The sequence below is a fragment of the Myzus persicae genome, unplaced genomic scaffold, assembly GCF_001856785.1.
Source record: "Myzus persicae strain clone G006 unplaced genomic scaffold, MPER_G0061.0, whole genome shotgun sequence".
Taxonomy (NCBI): domain Eukaryota; kingdom Metazoa; phylum Arthropoda; class Insecta; order Hemiptera; family Aphididae; genus Myzus; species Myzus persicae.
Genome location: NW_019103906.1, coordinates 56829 through 77613, shown reverse-complemented (window position 1 = coordinate 77613; position 20785 = coordinate 56829). Strand labels below are relative to the sequence as shown.

At 31.4% G+C, this 20785-nt stretch overlaps 1 protein-coding gene across 2 annotated transcripts in view; it reads right to left on the bottom strand.

The window, feature by feature from the left end:
• LOC111036151 (band 4.1-like protein 4) overlaps positions 1 to 20785 on the bottom strand; it is a 149726-nt gene that overhangs the window by 80239 nt on the left and 48702 nt on the right. For both annotated transcript variants that reach the window (XM_022318069.1, XM_022318070.1), the window contains exon 3: positions 558 to 662. In XM_022318069.1, the coding sequence (XP_022173761.1) occupies positions 558 to 662 (105 nt within the window). The remainder of the gene's footprint in view (positions 1 to 557; positions 663 to 20785) is intronic.

Sequence of the window (20785 nt, the reverse complement as noted above, 5' to 3'; positions counted from 1 at the left end):
TATTGTACTATACAAACATGTGGACTGTATAATTTTCTACATTGAAAAATTACATACAAATTACGAAATATAAATAGACTCAAATATAGTAGGTAGTGTGAATCTGTTAGGATTTGAGAATTAGTATCTACGACTTTTGTACTTTCCTATAATGATCTACATATTACATGTTATAATTAGTATAAAATCATCTATTCTTTATGAATGTATACTATTTAGTAATTACCTATAACAAACAATGGACCTAATTTCGTTTGTCATTATAAATATTATTACTTATAAAAACTACTTTATATAACCTGCTTATAGGTCATTATTAGGTCATAAAATAAATGTATTCTCTGATTTACCAGTTTTATTCACAATACAAAAGCCTATTTATATTAAACATGGCTATATTATTAGTTATTACTATTATGACTCGTAAAAATCTTAATTATCCAATGCGAAGTAATAACAATTATATCAAAGATCGTTTAAATAAACAACATTAATAAAAGTGTTTAATACACTTAATATTAGTAAATACTATTTTCATAAATTGTAATTTAACTTACAGTTTGATTTTGAGAATCCAAATAGCGAAGACCAAAGTAAGCTGTTTCGAGAAGGCTTAAATGTCGCACAACCACATCGAAAACTTCTTGGCCCAAACTCGAACCCTAAAAATTAAAATATCAATAAATTAATTTTTTTGATCAATAATCTAAAACATTTTATTACAACACTAGTATATGTATAAGTAGTATAACCGTCAAGCTCAAAATAACGGTTATTGAAGTAGAGTGTGTTTATAACAATATGATAATGTGGGCAATAGCCAATAAGTATAAAAATTATTTAAATCTAAATAATAATCAAATATTTTGCTAAACAATCTAATTTCTGCGAATCACACAAATCATTTGTACAAAGGGAATTTAAATGGTAAAAATATCGTAACTGAATTCAGACAAATATTTATGCTCAATTGGAACAATTATTGGTATAAAACAAATCAGGAAAATGTGTATTTTAAATTTATTCAACAGAATTAATTTGCATAAATATATTAAATATGAAATGTAGCATAAATGCAAACTCAAAACATTGTGTTTTGTATTTGTTGATACTAATTTGCTATATATGTTATGTTTAACCTAGAAACTATTTTGTATATCAGTTACGTTATAATAGGCTCAATAAAACACACAAGTACTCATAGTTAGGAAACATAATGTTTGACTTCTTAAACTATAATTTCTCTTAAACTGAAGTCAGCACAATTAATAATTTGAGAATAATTAGTAGGGTAAGATTAGTGTAAATATGTTTATTTAATAATCCCCTTCAAACTGAAACCCATAACATGGTAAATTACAATTGATTACATATAAATATTTAAATAAATATTATATTATGTTACATATTTTATAATAGTGCTTACAAGTTACAACTGACCTGCATTTGGACAAACAAAAGTTAAAACTATACTTTAGGTTTTAGAATGACAATAACAATTACACAATATTTTGTATACCTAGCACATTTTTTTTACAACCAACGCACATTTAATATTTGACGTTGACGTTCATTATTTATACTACAACTATGTATAATAATAAGCTTATATTTTTTCAAAATAAGTATGTTTAGAATTTTAATTACGGTCTAAATATATTTATTTCGTATGAGAAATTCCATATTATTATACGTCTTACTAAAGTAAAAAATAAAATTCAGTAGTAACCTATAAGGTTGGTGATTTTTGAACAACATAAAATCACCGGTGTGCCTCACATAAAACTGTTCATCGGGTAGTTTCTCTTAATGGTGTGTAGTATAAAAAAAATGAGCTAGACGGTCATAAAAATACGATATGATCTCGGTAATAAAAGTTTCGAGTGCGAACTATAGTTCTCGGATAAAGATCCTCCGAGTAAGTGTTATTCATTTTTGTTCATATTCATTTTTCACAACATTTTTCAAGTTCAAACACAAGTATCCGACTAATGATAACCACAACACTGCTCTATATTATTATGCATCACGAGATGAGTCGTTCTAACATTTTAATTAAATAATTGTACATTGTACATTTATACTTTATGTTTAAATTTTACCACTCCAAAGAACAATATTTGATAATATTTTTCGATGATGTATTCTATTTAGTATTACCTACAGACTTATTTGTATATAAATGTGTATTTATGAGGTACTATAAGTATAACTTTATTATAATACAGTTATGATGTACAACAGTTTTATCTTTAAAGTTTAAATAATTATAAATTAATATCAATGCACATTCTGGCTGGCCACAATAATTCTATTTTATACTTCTATTATATACAAATACAAAGTAATTTAATTTAGTTCAATCAAAATGTAAGATATAAAAAAATGTTCATTTTATTGTGTGGTTATATAATTTGTATACAATATACAAATGGACTGACTTTATGTTTTTATGTCTTTGTATCATTATTTTTTTTAATTCTGACGATGATTATTCTTACAACAAAATTATTTCAATACGATACGATGTTTGTCAACTAATGTGAAGTTTTCTCAATGTTAATATTATAATATTTATCATACAGTCATTTCTTTATCGATTAAAGTGTTTCATAAAAAAAAAAAAAACAGTCTCGTTTAAAAACATGAAAAAAAAACTTTTAATTTAAATATATTATTATGCACTATGTTTTTTTTGACATCTCAAAATTTGTTTCACAAAGGTAAGCTGTGCAGATTTTCCCATCGTTTTTGGGAATTGAATCGATATTTGTACACGAATAATAATGAGCCAAAAATGGATGAAAACAATTTTCATTCCTTCCCATTCAGTTTCATCCTATTTTCATCTCTCGCATCTCCACCCCCTTTGTACGCGTACACAAGCACACACACACTTTCAATATTTTATACACATTTAAGATAGTTACCGTTTTGAATGCTTATAGCCTATAGGTATAGTGTATACGCATAATATAGAAAACGAAATAACAACATCGCAAAATGGGTCCAATAGGGTTCTCGGGGAAAACAAAAAGAACGTCGTCGGGTAGTATCGAGGGGACGAGAGGGGTGAAAAGAAATTATACCACTCACATTTTTGCACCCGGAAAACAGACCCCACACATATCAACACGCACTCACACACACATACGCCAACACACATATTGTATAATTCATGAGACGCGAAAACCATCAATCAAACAAAGCCTCGTCTTGGTCAGTGCTCCATTTCAGCTTATATTATGTCTATATATACTTACTCGTATATAATAATAATAATAATAATAATAATAATAATAATAATAATAATAATAATAATATAGATAGCTCTTCGCGTCTCTCCTGCACCGCCGCGCACTTATGCCGCTAAATGTTTCCATACAACATTATGCGTATATACAGAGGGAATAACCAGCATACAGTTAATATTATATAGAACGGCCGTGGAGATTTTATCCATCCGCGGCGAGCACACGCTCAACATATTATTATACGCTACAGACACAGCCGCGGGATCCTCATCGATTTATCAAAAACGATAAAAGGGTCGCCGGGCAGCAGTTTAATAGGCAATCTCACCGAAACCGATATAATGCTCTCGCATATTATATATCGCACACGCACGCCCCGCTCCAACATTTCGGTTACTGCAGCGATGTTATAATAATAATAATAATAATAATATTTCTACCACATGAACACCTACAGTGTACACAATATTGAATATCTTCAGAAAAATGTTTATTATATTATTACACATCGAAACGAACGAATAATAACAGTTTTCCCGCGATTTTGTACGTTTTCTTTTCCTTGAAAAACTTTGGTGCGTCAAAAAGCGTTCAAGATATTATTATCAGTCAGTGGTAAGTATAATCGTCTTATAATTGTAAAATAAGTATGTAAATAGTAATTAAATTAAATACATTCGTATTCTATAGGGGCACGGGATGATTTACATTACATTCACATCACCACCCTATTCTCCTCCATTTCAAATTCTGATTGTTGAAATTGTCAACTATAAGTATAATTATACTTGAAGACCACATTTTTAAACACTTAGATTTTTTGAATCATATCAGGTGCGATAAAAACTTTTTTTTTCAAATGAAAATATTCCTTTTTTACAGTAAACTGTTTATTTATTTATTTTTATATTAATATACTCGTATCTAAATTAAAATTGTATCGAGTTGTTTCTGAGTTATTTAAATGTTTATATTTAAGATAATAATCCTTAAAAATGGTTACACAATAGTATAAAATAGGCGTAATATTTAATCTAGTATACTAACTAGACACAAAAAAATTACAAATTATAAAAAAAGGTAGTCTTATATATACATATTAGTGTTAGTAACTACAATATTATAGTCATATCGTTAAGGCCTCTATATTTTTAAGCCCATTAGCCATTACCATGAACTATACCTATTAACCTTTGTGCATAATGTTTATTATCTCGAAAGTCACTAGTTCGAATTTCAATTTAGAAATATGAACATTCCCAAATAAAACAGCTGAATAATTTAGAGTAAAAAAGGGGAGTTCACATTTGAAAAAAAAAGTTTGTATTGTCAAAATACTGTGCTTAAATAGTTTAAAAAATCTAAGTCGTGGAAAGTAAATGGTAAAGTAAATAATTCCAAAAATCAGAATATTAGAAAAAATGCATTATTAAAGTGATAGGTGGGGGAGGGGAGTGAATGGGGTTGACAAATCACAGTGTATACAATATATTGTGCCTATGTGTAGGTAAACTGCGATTTTTTATTTATTCAGCTTAAAACGAGTCGACGTCTTAACACGTTCGAAAGGAAGCCAGAAAGGTAGGTAGATTAATATTATAGGTACTATTATAGTTTCGTAATATAGTTGTGCTTATCGCGGACTAATTTTGGCAAGGACACGGGAGTTGTTTCACTGTCAAAACGTGTGATACATGGTCGCGTGTACTTCCGCTTTGACTTCATCGCGTATGATTTATGACAATTATTATTACAGTTCACTTGTACTATAATGTGCACTGGGCCCTTTCAACGTAATGATGTAGTTGAAAACTATATGGACTGACGGCGTGGGCAGGATTTAATAATAATATCGCGTATGCCCATAACAGGGTATCTCGTTCAACCGTAAGAAAAGTGTGCAGTATTGATGCGAGAAGGGCGTACAAAACGACTAGTACAACGATACGTATTATAAGTTATAATGTTTTAACGGTTGATTTAATCACGTGTCGTCGAGTCCTAGTAATAATACATATATATACTATATTTAAGTTCGACTGACATATTTTGACCAAGTACGTTAATTTTTGTATACGATTTTCTACGACCACGACTGCGGCCTGATTTTTAGGCCACCGAAACGACAGTTTCCTTTTGAAAAGAAAACATACAACCCACACTAAAACATCTAAAACATATAAATTAAATTATAAAGAGGCACCTATTATGTACATATAATATTATACAATATACGGGGTGCAGATTGACCAAGCGTGCTCAATCATATTTCGTCATTAAATAACGAATTTGTGTTTTTTGAATAACTGAATCATTGAGAGGGAAAGAGGTGTGAGCATGACTGGTGTGAATTACTCAGCACGCTGTATATATTATGGGAAGGTACACCTAGCTAAAAGTTTATAATACACCGTAAACTCATGGAAAGTAAAATTATATTATAATAGCGACTTTAACCGAATAATGCCTTCCATCACATAAAAGATATTTTCTCGAAATCGTGTTGTTTTATAATGTGCCACGAAATGTAAAGTTTTAACCTCTCTAAAATTATTATTCGGCATCGTGTAATATAAACATCATAATAATGGCAGACGTTTACACTCCGTTTATGTAATTCGAAGACGAGCGATCGATTTTAATGCTAATTTTTCGAATGAACTCTGTGCGTACATTTGAACCCAAAACAAACGGCACAGTGTCTTATATATTTTATCGTGGTGAATCGAATTAATGGCACGCATTCGTACTAATTATTATGCTCCACAACGATATTCCGCGAGTGCGGCGAAATGTGCTTGGCTCGCGGTAAATTATTTCCCAGCGGCATTGCGCCACCGAGTTTAAAATTAAATCCTGGCGCGCGCGAGAGAATAAAACTGAGCGCAAAAATATCCTCTGCTCGAAAACGCACCGTTACAACGTACGATAAGTAATAATAATTTAAAAACTATTTGGCATCTATTTGTTTATAGGTCCCACGGGTACCGTCGTACCAGTCGCGAATAGTAATGCACTCATTTGCATGAGCATATAACAGGCGGTAAACAATACGCCAAATGATAATACCCTCAAATCTTTGAAATAATTTTCGTCAAACATGCGTTGTTTTTAATATTATCGCTATTGGCGGCAAGCCGATATCCGTAGTTGTAGCTTGATACAATTTTATTTACTATTAGCAATAGTGACATATTCCGTCGTCGACCACCTAATCATTACGTACTACTCAGCTCGGCCCCCATAATCTCGTTCTCGTTGTACCATTGCTGTTACATTCTGTATATTAATATAAATTAGACGCTGTTTAAATAATCCAACCAATTGTCAATTCGCAGACTACCTATTATTAACTTTATTAAAATGACACACGCAGTGCCAGATTTCGCGGGGATGCAACTCACCGATGTCCCAAGGATGAGGTTGTCTTTAGGCATCGGGTTGATGTTATTGATTCTCTAACTTTGTAAAGTGATAAAAATTGATAAGCTATTAAGAATAATAAAGAAATAATGATCAACTAATTAAGTATTTTGAGTAATTACCAGCATCCGGTAATTCTAGAGTATTGATAATAATATGGTCTCCGCAGCAGTTTTACCCTTACTTGTATGCATCTTTGGTTGAAATGTTAAGATATATAATTAAAGCAAAATATGACATTAGCCATCATCACGTGTAAGCATTAGTAACATACATCTTGAAATAGTACAGTAAGGTACTAATTAAAATAATATATTATATAAATAATATTATTAATTATTAAAGTTGTATAATTACCAAACGAGTCGTATTGATAAAACCTCTTGTAATACAGCGCGCTCAAACCCCCGTCTATACGGAAACACTTATCCAAAAGGATTATAAATCCTTCCCTGGATAACTTATATCGCAATTACGAACCCCCCGCCTCACACACTGCCACAACCACGTTACCTTAAGCGCACGATTGCGGTGGTCTATACGACAGAGCTCATTACCGACACGACAAAACGAACCACCGTTACAAATAATAATTGCGCTGCAGATCGATTTAATTGTCTTTTTAAGCGTTATATACCTAATACCAGAGCTATTATAGGTAGGTACATATATCCTATTTTATTATAAACCTGTCGATATACCGCGGCGAAACAGCAGCTGGTATCGCGCTCCCGCTATGGTCGATACCACTTTTTTTGTATTCCGCGTGTCGTTGAACACAAAATAGGTAATAATATTATTAATTATTTTAAATCGTATTATTCTCTGGCCACCGCTCGATGGGATGGATACGCATAAATCGAACGTATACATTAATCCTATTTTCTAATCAAACGAGTTTTTATGATATATACACGCGTACAGTGTCATAATAATAGAATACTTTTTATGTATATCGACAGTATTATTGTGTATTACTCAACAATATTATTACCCGATGCAATTAAATAAATCACCGCAAGTATAATATTAGGTACTTACTTACACAGGTATAATAATATTATGCTTATTTTAACGAATTCAAAATTGCAGTATCAACTGTATTATATATATATATATATCTACCACGTCCTACCTAACCTATTCCTTATAGGTATTATTTTTTGTACCGCTCTTGCGTCGTGTGTACCTACATTATATTATTATATACCATATACGAGCACGCGTAAGTACATAAGCTCATTTGCCTTTCACGGGCACGTCCTATTATGTTATAGCAACTGTACGACTCACACTATGTACGCAGAATTTGCTCGCGTTCACCAAATACTGTTGAAATATTATTATGTTTACCCTTTCGTCGTTAGAACGCAAACACATGATTCCCGGATATTGCCGACGTGTTTGAAGTTCGTACGAGCGAAAATAATAGCACACATTCTTCGTTAAAAAGACAACGGTACATACATAATACACTGTATTATAGAGGAACCTAATCGTATATAACAACGATGACGGGTTTTGCAAGAACGGGATAAAGAGGACGCGCTCGCGAATTACTAATTCGCTCAAAATTCAAAAACACTGATCCCTTGATTCTTTTTATAAGATAATGATATTTGTCCATTCATGAGAGGGGAAAATCATAATATTAAACTTTTAAACGATTCGATTGTATGCAAATCAAACAAAAAAAAAACATTTTACTTCGAAAAAGAAAGTATTTAATCACTTATTTTAATTATGTGTTGCGTCTCAGAGTGCAGCTATCGATGTGATCGCAACTACTAACTATATGTTACATAGCATTATATGTACGATTGTTGTACACCGGTATATATTTATGAATACCGCGTAAGCTATTCATATTTCTTATAAAGTACCTAAACAACAAACAAAACGAGAACAAAATGGAAAGTAAATAATTGTACCTAAAGTACCTATTATAGAGGTTTGCTTACTGAACTTTGAACATTTTCTAGACACAAGTCGAAATAATAATAAGAATAACACTATCAGTGGACAGTGGTATTAGTATCCGTGTTGTAAAAAAAATGTATGAATGAACTTTTTGAATTAATATTATACCATAATGTTCACGTATAACCTCAACCTCAGAGACATTCAATAATACTATTGAGTATATTATACTCAATTATGATACGATATTACGATCAACCATAAAACAAACGAAGCATAGCAGAAAATCGGAATACCACTTACAAAAAATATTTAAGAAATGTATAAACCTTCCATTACAATATTGAAATTTCCATTAACTTAAAAAAGAGACAAAATTATAGTCATCCTAGTCATAGTATAACAAATATTCCCTCAATCCTTCCTCGTCACCAATAAAACCGGCACCTATTTAATATGATGTGAGACACATGCATCAGGAAAACCTCACAACCAATCACATCATGACCAAATTCCCAAAATACATCGAAGCACGATAAATCGTTACAATCCCAGCCCCACTCCAACACGTGCCTAAAGAAAAAAACTTGGAAAATGTAAATAATGTTATTTTGTCTTATCTTTAATCTGTAGTAATTATCAAAATAAATCTAAAAATAGGTTAGAATGATCGCTGTAGAAACCTTATATAATAGAGATTTTAAAAAACATGACCGACGAAAATACATTTTTATATTAAAATCTTGTACAATATTGTTCTACTAGAAAACGTTGTCCACCTATGATACGATGTTTTGCAGTCAGTGACAGACTAATTCCAAAACAAGGAAATATACGAGAGCATGATTTTGATGTTAAATTAAATGTACGTATATTCAAATAAAATATAAATATGTGTTATAAAATGTAATAATGGCGATCGCAGCTTACAAACGATTTTCCCCAAAATTAAACTACATGCATGTATGTGTAATACTAGGGTATCGTGATTATTGTGGCGTCATTATAACGATATATCGAAAACAATACCCCTCGGTCTCAAGCCTACAAATTTCGTAATAACACACTCGGTGTGGCGGATGGCGGACGTAATTTTAATCGTTTCGTCTTGTCTGTTTGTTTTCCAGCGAACGTCGAAAAAGGACGGCCGACACCCGGAAAGCGATAAATTAAAGCGCCCCCGGTTCGCCATTAATGTTGTTTTCATTCATTTTCCAGACCGCCAAACGTGTCATCTGTTTTGTTCAGAAATATTATCGCTGTCCCACCGTCGTCGCCGAACGAGGGCTCGTAAAGATTAAGAGACGGAAACTATTGCAGTTGTCTGGGAAAGGCGAGACACGGAAACACTAACAACTTTAATACGCGGTGTCGTTGACCATAACATAATAATTGATGAAACGCGGTCACGTGTCCTGTATAGAATACGACAAGTTAGAACTTATCGAATAAACGGATTAAAATAAACAAAACAAAATAAAATAGACATTACGATCTACGATGATGTTTTTAATGGATGATCATTATAATTAATATAATGAATAGTTATTGTGTTAAAGTAATATGGTAATATTACCGAAGTATCTATAAGCGCACATAACATACCTAGTACCTACGGACTATAATTTTGTTATAGTTAAATATTCAGCGGAATTAATTCATCGATAAATACACTAAACTGCCAAACAGCTTTTAATACATTTTACGTATAAGTATATTGTACTTAAAATATAATAATATATAACACTACTACACACGACGTGTATTACGGTGTTCGTTTATTGTGCCAGAAAAACGAAACATTGAAAAAAAAATACGAGTTGCATTTGTGTAACTTATATAATCAAGTATAATCAAGAATAACCTTATCTGCATTTTTTTGGTGGATATTCTGTTTTTTCATGAATTTATTGTTTTGTGGCATATTGTGTATAACAAACGTTGTATATTATATTATTAATCCATGCTGGCATAAACAATGTACACACCTACACATACCTCATCAATATTGTTCTGTACAACTGCAGATGCATAACCATTTTCAGTACCTACCGCTTAGCACAATCGATGCATAACCTTTTTGAGTCCCATTTTTTTTGTTTTTACCTCTGATTCCCTGCAAAATTGACATATTATACCAGTGTATAGTACGGGCATGACTAGTTTTCGCCAAAAGGCATACCTTTCTCATTTCCGCCAAAACCATACGATTCACTTTTTTGCGATATCTTTCAACTGTTAAAATCATAATCGTAGTTTACGTAACGTATGTACTGTGTAAAACTATGTATTACACATAATATGACAAAATATTTAATTTCAATAAAGTTCGTTCGGGCAATATTTCAGCGACCGAGAGTGTCCGGCATTTAGAGGTTTCACTGTTCGGGCCTTCGGGGTATGGATTTTCGAGTATAAGAAACAGCGCACTGATTATTCGATTAACACCTATAATTGTCTATGCATAACAACGAATCAAATGGTTTTACAGTACCCGACTATTAATTTTTTATGCCTAGCAATGGATATATGAAATCGTTTTTCCGTTCCATCGACAAATTGAAACAACGTGTGGTTTTCGTTGCGGTTTTATTCGGAATTCAAATGTAAACGTTCTGAGGTCGGGACGAGCCTAAAAACGTAGGTACATGATATGTGCTCTAAACAATGTTATTATTATAGTCGCAGTGGTCCGACCAATTAAAATAACTATATGGCCATGAATCGGATATCACAATAGAAATAACCAATCCCGACGGGGTCTAAGACCTTTAATGCGTATTATTCGAAATTGAAAATGCCGGAGGACAACTTCGTGACTTCCCGAGCCCCGCCGGTGTCGCCGCCCCGCACCTGCACTCTCCTCCCTTAAAACTAAATAACACGGAACACGATGTAAGTTTGTACGATGTCAAAGCATATATAGCACGCGTGTTGGGAGGAGTAGGGGAGCCTTTAATTCCAAGCTGTACGTTGTGTCAAGGGATTTGCACATTGGCGGCTGTGGATTAACGCGGTCAGGTAAGTGTGTAACTTCTCATCACCACCACGCCGTCATTCGCGTATATTAAGAAGAATTCTCCGCGGGCACCGGACTTGGTTTCGTTAAACGCAAACCAGATGTACAGAGCGGTCAAAATAAATGATAAAGCCAAGTGAGCGTAATATTTGGTTTCAATTTAATAGCCGGCAAAAAAAACATTGCTTACAAATATATGTTCATTAAACACAATACCTAATGATAGCCTAAAATAACTTCTATAGATAATTATAAAACGCAAATTTATCGCTCCCATTACAATATGATCAGCCCATGGGGTTCAAATTTAAACTAATAGGTACCTATAAGCTTAAATATCATGAAATATTCAATAAAAACGACAAAATATAAACGTATAAGAAAAAACTAAAGAGTGACGAGTTCTTCACTGATAATGAGCCATCCAAGATTTATGCAGCGTCCAAAAAAATACTAAAAATAAATTATTTTCATGAATTAAAATGGTAACAAATAAAAAACCAATATGTTTATTGGACGACTTTAGTTAAAAGACAATAATAAAGCGGGACGGTGTAAGAATGCGACAGAAAACAAACACAATATGTGTAATAAGTTTCTTCATTAAAGATTAAAAAACAAACCTATATTAATCTTTATAATATTACGTAGAATAAAAAGTAAGCAATAAATACATAATATTATAAAATATGATGGCCGATAACGATGGAAAAAATAACAAATTAGTATCAATATGCGAGACGAATCTTATAAAGTTGCGTGAAATCGAATATAATATCAGAACATTTGAAGTAGCGTTACAAGACGGGGTTCATCACTCAAGCCGTCAAGTATTGTGCATTTTATATACATACAATACGTAATATTATACATTATATGGAAATTGTTTTTGATTACATCGATCGTAAATAGGTCTTTATTTTTCTTAGTAAAAAAAAAAAAAATATCAGATTCTATTTTATGCCCTCAATCTATGTATAATAGAACTATAGCAGCAGGCTAGGACGTATTGAGATTAAGTTGTCGTACTATATGCACCAGCGAACTGCAAAATAATCTCGAACGACGGCGACATTTCGTCCACTCCGTATACAACCGGGCCTTGGGCCGTATTAATTTCGGCGATGTCAACCAAACGTTCAAAAGTACTACCAGACATGCCACTCGCACGCCTACATTCGCTACCTATATATTGTATACGGTTATGCGTTCGCGGTGGAACGTGCTCGTACGCGGGTATTACGTCGGCCGCCTCCCCTTTTGGAGAATGTATTTTTGGCCGCGACTTTTGGAAGGGACAGGACAGGAGGGGCGGGGGAGGCGTATTTTTGGAGGACTGAAAGTTCGGAGACAATTAAAACTAAATGTTACGCTCTTAATTATAAAGGCTAAGTTACGTTCGCAGTCACTGCCCCTCCACCCCCTCAGGTTGCACCATTATAATTACTATACAGCTTGTAATTTCAATCGTGTTTACCTGCCACCCTCCTACTCTCGGAAGTGTATACACCCTGTCCCGATACCTACTTACTTAGTTACTTACCTACCTACCTACCAACAATCAACATAGCTATGGTGCAGTGATCCTGGCCGCCAATAATAAGACGACTGAGCACGTTTCACGAATTAACTGCAGATTTCCACTCAAGATCCTTTTAGATAAATAACACTGTATTCATAACAATTAAGTTCACAAATCTAGAGGGTTAAAAAAATAATTCCCGTAATAAACCCACCTACGTTGAATGGTTAAGGAAAAATCCTACGTAAAACTTTTATTCCGTGCACGGCCCTTAGATATACCAACTATAAGTTTTTTAATCGCGACGTGGCGTGAGTATACTCTGTATAATGTAATATAGTTGTGCGATTTACAAGCGTGTCAATTATAATATTATTTACGTCGTAATTTAAATTCAAGTTTAAACTTTTTTATTTAATTTATTACTTTTATACAGTGTGGAACTGTGGAGGATTTTACCTTTAAAAATAATATACATTTTTTATAAACATCTATAGGTTACCTACTAAATATATATACGTAAGGTATACGAGTATAGGTGTATGTCTATACCATTGTGATTTTCTCTGTCTTAAAATTACTCGTATTTCAAAAAGTAAAATATACATAAAAAATAAATAAATCAAAATATCTTAGTACCCTTAATTCATCAAAAAAGTTTTGAAAAATTCGACCATACATTGACATAAATATCAGTTTAATTTATCGAACTCAGATTAAACTGCAGTTTCAACAAAACGCAACATAAAACATGACTCTCAATATAATACTAAATAATTGTTTAAAATTGGTACAAAATTTCAAAAAAAAAGGTTAACTCAAATGATTAAAATCAGTTTTATTATTATATAGTATGTATTTCCTTCTTTGAGTTTTTATGACTTATTCGCGTCTATTTTTTTATTCATCTATAGGTGTTAGGTATATCCATAAAAGTAATAAATAATAATTTATTATTTTAATAAATTTGACAACTTATACCTCATTTTCATAATACCTAATTAAACATACGTTCACTCACATATATATAAATAAATTGCAATAACTAATTATTATAATTAATTTTTGAACATGAATTGTAAGTACGTAGAATAGTCAATAGTGAACACAAATAAAATTAAAATATAGGTAGGTATACTTATTATTATATTAGCATGGAATTCTAATGTTTCTGTATAATATTAGGAGTTGATTAAAACATTAAATTCTATTGACATTTTACAATTTTAGAAAAAAATATCTACGTCTAAGAGCTTGTTCATCAAATAAGCACTTTACACACGTTAATTAACGTTTGCATATCTTGAAGACTAGCTAAAGGTTATGATTTCCCAAGAGGTATTCGTTTGAACACGCAATGAGTATATCTACCTCTAGGTACAGTTCACGTGTGACCCCCCCCCCAGCTCACAAAAGGTAAACCATGATCAAAAACCCATAAAAAGGTACATAACACGCAACTTTTGGTTACATAAACATACCAACCTACTTTATTTTATTAGATTAAAAACGCAAATGATTAATATGTTTAGAAAATGAAAAATAAAATCCTGTTGAACGATTATTAAAAAGTTTAAAAACTCGTAGTTACAAATCCGTAACGCGTTCAAGAGCAATTTTACAACACACTATGTGTTTTTTTCTTTTTTTATTGCTTCTCACTATAAAGATTTGTCTATTAAACGACACTTTGGATTTTTTTTATTGCCGCGAAGTATTTGGGTCGCAAAACTATCGTTCACAATGGAAATACCTACAAAACTCAACTGTACACCTGGTGCAACGGAATAACAAGTAACAAGTAACAACATTATAATTTCCAGGTCGTTGTTTTTAAAATGAAACTAATACCAATGTTTATTATACAAAACATATGAATACTTATCAAAAATATAAAAACATCATGATATAGGCCTTAGGATGACAACTAAGCAAAACACTTTGTTTTCATTTCATGATTTAAAAATATGCAGTAAATATGCAGTTGGAAAAATATTTTCAACAAAATTTAGTTTATAAGTCTATTAAAATAAACATGTAGTAAACAGAAAGTAAACAACCAGGCACAAATTATATAGGTGTTTGTTTTGTCTGTTGGTGTAAAAGTTATTTAGAATTTAAGCTATCACTGTACAATATAATTGCGCCATCAACTGACAAAAAGAGAATTTAATTCAGCAATATTTTTAAAAATCAAACCAAAGCGAGCATCTCCCTACAATTTATTATAATAGAAAATTCGAATTCAAAGATCAAGATTAAGGAAATGTTTTTAAGGCACGTTGGTTATCTTTTTAAAAACGGAAGAGTATAGTTAGTTCTGAAGGTTCTAAAATAACTTTAAAAACTAATTTGGCTCTTTGTTTATTCGTTTGTAAAACTGTGAGAAATATTTATGTCGGAACAAGGTCCTCTTATCTCGTAAACTTCTTTTCATCCAGTTGATTAATTTTTGAGTATTCAAAAATATGTTTAAAACTTTTTTTAATGGTAGAATTATTAATTAAAATATAAATCAGTTTGATGTTCTTTAAAACGCAATAACTAAGATTGCATAATACACTCGGTTTTTTAAATAAAATATTTCCATTGAAAACGAAAATATATACACATTTGGAACAAAAAAACATTAAATATGCCAAGCGATCAAAAAATAAAAATAAAATAGGTACTCTACTCTAACTTATGATTTATGAGTCTAAATTATATTTTAATACGACCAAACATTGCAGTAAACAAAAAACAACCCATTTTATCTAAACTAATAATACTGCACTACAAGTTTGTCAATATTAGAAGTCAGTTTAAACTTCAAATACATTTGGTAATTTACACGCTCATACATCCGGTTTGCTTTAGAACAATATTGTTTTAATAAGCTGGATAAAAACGAATAAAATAAGTCTTTTGTTTATATAAAAGGAAAAAAATGTGTATGCTTGTTCTGACAATATAACACGACATAAGTGAAAATTAAATAATGAGTGCTGACGCTATTACATAATAATAGTATGTCAAATTAAATAAAACGATCGACTCGGAGTTAATCGAATAGAAACATATTGTTGTTCTGTAAATGTCGCACACGTGAAAATATAGAATAACAATAAAAACAAAGACGTTTTTCTAACGAAATGCCATTGCCGAAAATACATAATACAATAGGATACGACTGGAAATGACAATTATGTATGAATATTGTCAATACTATATTGTCTATATTATTATTATTATTATTATTGTTGTTATTGAAACCGTCGTGGACTAACAAGCCGGTCAACGTTTTCGATGAGTTGAATTTTGAATGTATATTTTTTATTTTTCTTCCTTTGATTATTATCACAAACGACCAACTAACCAACTGATTGTCAAAACAACGCGCGTTACCGTTGAATAATAATAATAATAATAATAATCATAATAATAAATAAATAAATACTATTCCCATTAACATACACAATGTGCAAGAAATTATAATATGATGCTCATAATGTTTACATGAATAATACAATGTGATACGAGGGGGAAAAAAACATTAACGCATAATGAATACCTCCGCGCATACCATTAATAATAATAATAATAATAATAATATTCGTACTCGCACGAAACTCCGAAAATGTACGCACTTATCCACTGCGTTTATCCTATACGTATATAATGTAATATTATATTATATTATTTTACAGCACGTACCACAGACCTGCAACGGTCGCGGCGGTAGAATAATAATCGCGTGGGATCGGCAATACTACTGTGGCGTACCCTGAATGAGATATATCTGGCCGTCGAACAAATCGTAAATAAACTGATTACTCAACCGCCACCGCCGCTGCACGGACGTAGTAGATATTCGTTTTTAATCACGAATATCGTAGGTTTATTATCGCATTAGCCGCAAGAATATAAAGCGAGTGCGCGTGTGGTAGGTATTCGGAAGAATGTTATTTTTCTCCACGGTCTTCCGATGATGACGACCGTCCAAAACTTACGCGAAATAGCATAAAGATTACGATTTAAAAAAAATTAAATAGTAGACGAAGACCGCAACGGTGCAACCATTAAATTATTTCGATATTTCAAAACAATTTTATAACGATAAAACGGACGAATAAAAAAATAGACATCACAGCAACACTCACTGAAGTATTTATGTGAATAATATAATCAGCATCGCTGTGCATCGAATATGTTGCTTCAGACATCGTATTTTTATAATTTTAGGTACCTACTCACAAACGCATTTTGTTTCATAAAATCGTTTAGAGGGTTACACATAATATAATATTATTGGGCCGGTCATCGTGAATAATTAATGATGTCAGTTTTTTTCTACACCGACAATAATTAGAGGTAGATTTTATAATATATGACACGAGTTAATTATAGGCGTCTAACTACATTACACGGTGTTATTATGAAGTATGGTTTAAGCGATTTAACGCGCGGCATACATATATACATAATACACACATGTATAATATATTATATAGGTTTATACCATGATATACCTATAAGATGAAAATCTATATTATAATATTAATATTATTATTATGTATGAGCAAGTTTCCGCGGCGACATGACGGAATTCGAGTAAACCGTACATGGAATAATATTTTAACAAACGCAAATAATTATTAGGGTTAGCAAAATAGAAATACGAATTTCTGAAGGTGGCTATAAGGAGCTTCTACATTCCAACAGCTCGTCCTCCCGCCTACATAAGTACGTATACGAGATTTCAAAACTTAAATATTACCACGTACGTGGGCATCGTTTAATGCCTTACATCGGTGTTTTGATATACCACACCACGCCGAGTTAAATAATACAATAATACCACACATAGTCGTATAATACATTATTGTGAATGTTTAACTCAATTAAAATGAAAAACCAGAATTGTATTTCATCTATACCGTAGTCGATACCTACCAACCTACTCTATACGTCATATATTATACTACCCAGCAATTTTTCAAATAAGCTATTTTACGTATTTATACAGCAGTAATGATGTTATATTTTATACGATAGTCTAAATATCATAAGTAATATAATAAATAATAATATAGCAATATTATATCATATTATCATGTATCAAGGAGGTCATTTCATACTAAAATATACTCCATGGTTGTTTTATATTGTATATGTATTTTGGATATTAATTTTTTGATAAGTATAGAATGAAATTTTTTCAAGAAAATTAAATTACAAATTATAATACTCAATGGTATTATAAATTATAATACTTCAAAAGAAAAATGATGTAAACATACACATTCATTATAATAATTTTAATGTTTTCGGATATTAACCACTACGGTACTGTACGTGTTTTATGTATATTGAATAATGTATGTATACATAGGTATTTATATAATAATAAATTGTATAATTACATTGAAACTACAATAATAATAAAATATCAATTAACTTATGAAAATTATCTTTAAATACTATTAAGCACATAAATTATCGTAATGTCTTATGTATACGTTGCTACCCGTCAAAATTAACCATCCATATTCTTTTTATTCCCATCTTAAATCCTACTTGAGCTTCCATAAACCATAAACACTTAATACTACTGTATACTGCAGATGAATGTTCGGAGCACACAGTATTGCTATATTCAAATATAAATTATATCAAATGGATTTACGACATTCTTTCTTCTCTTTGTTTTTGAAATTATACTCGTGAAAATACAATAAATAATGTAAAAAAATTCACCACAATGCGCTTCCTCAAGAAAAAAACCAAGTAATACACTTATCAGTTAGCATTAACAATAGGTACCTGTTACGTATATTTTAAAATTCAGTACAAGAATAGACATTAGCACATTAAACATGCACGTCCTAAGTGAAATATTGTATGCCTACTTTATTTCTCGACACTTATATACAAGCCTCGGGAACAATTCATATATTATCTATGAATACATACAAATAATGGACGAGCAATAATAAAAAATCATATTTTATATTATTCATTGATTCATAGTATGTTCTATTGTTCTGAACAATTAATGTATCAATCTATTTCTATTGTACCTATAAGCATATTATCGTAATCAAATATTAAGCATAGAAGTCTTATATTATACGGAATAATACATTTAATGGTAAGATACTCAATATTTCAGAAATCACTAACGTTTTTGAAAATATTTCTTTTGCAACATTTTAAGTCATTACAAAACATCATTTTTGAAACAAAATGTTCTATATCGTCGAATTTTTTTTACTCTTTTGAATGACAACATACATTTTTTATTTCATATTTCTAAGCAAAATATTATTCTGAAGATTTTTATCTAAAAGAATACAGTTTTAGACTAGTATTTCATTAATTATTAATTACAACTTAAAAATATTTAAAGTTTCTGCGAGAGGAGAAGTGGACCAACAGATTAGCCCTATACCACTCTATTATGATAATCTATAAATTTAATAGGTACTTTTCATAAACCACTCGTTAGAAAATTTGATTCTTAAACGTCGAAGTACTCCAACAAATATTCTGCTTTGGAATAAGAAATTAAAAATGCATATAGTCATAAAAAAAATTTAAAAATCATAGCTATATCAATTTAAAAAATATATATGGTATAGGTACCTACCTATATTTTAGAAAAACGTTGTTTTTTTATAATGACTTAAAATAACGTACAAAAAATATGTTCAAAAAGTAAATAGTTTTTGAAAAAATGAGTGTCTAGCGTTAATGGATCGCCCGGTATACGTTGTAAAAAATGTACATCGACGAATTTAAGCTAAGATGTGCAAATATTTGGTCTTTGCGTGCTTAACTTTTTAGCCCAAACGTAATGAAATAAATCGTTTTGTACATGTCTACGAGGTACGACTTTTACACTGAAATATAAGTACTCGTATACACAAAACACGGTGTATTTCACCTGCACAGTATCCGTCCATATCCTCACGCAGACACGTCCGGGCACGCAATGCGAACGAATTGTGACCAATTTTCTCCTAATTCGTGTGGATATAATAATATATATACATATTACATATAATATATTATACCCACACGCCCTTCTCGTCACACCACCCACGTATAGCCCGGAGATATATTACGTCGCCCAGACAGCGTTAGTGCGCGTTTCCGACCGAACGGGGTGAATTGAATTTGTCGACGCGCTATACAGAAATTGCTTTCATATTAATAATAATAATATATAGCATCTAGGTACACGCGTATGTAATAAATAATAATATTTTATATAACTCGAATTTACTTTTGTATATTTCACTTAAATAAATAAATACATATTATAAGTGCGTATGGTACACGCACGACTGAAATATATTTATTTATTTATTTATTTTTGTAGACATAATATTAAGGTGGAGGGGTACATTAAATCCGAATTCTTACGAGAGTTCACATACAGTGACGGTATTTTTGCGTATTTTTTCCTATGCTCTCTGCTGTGATGGGACCGAAGCGAAAACAAATTGTTTTCTCAGCCCACGACATTTCCCAGCGGTGAGACTGTGGGAAGGGGTGGTTCGAAAGATGAACAGGGGTTGTTGAGCGCTGGGAATTGGATTACATTGGTGGATCCGAAAGGGTGTCGCGCCGCGTTGAATGTCAATTGCGAAAACAAGAAAG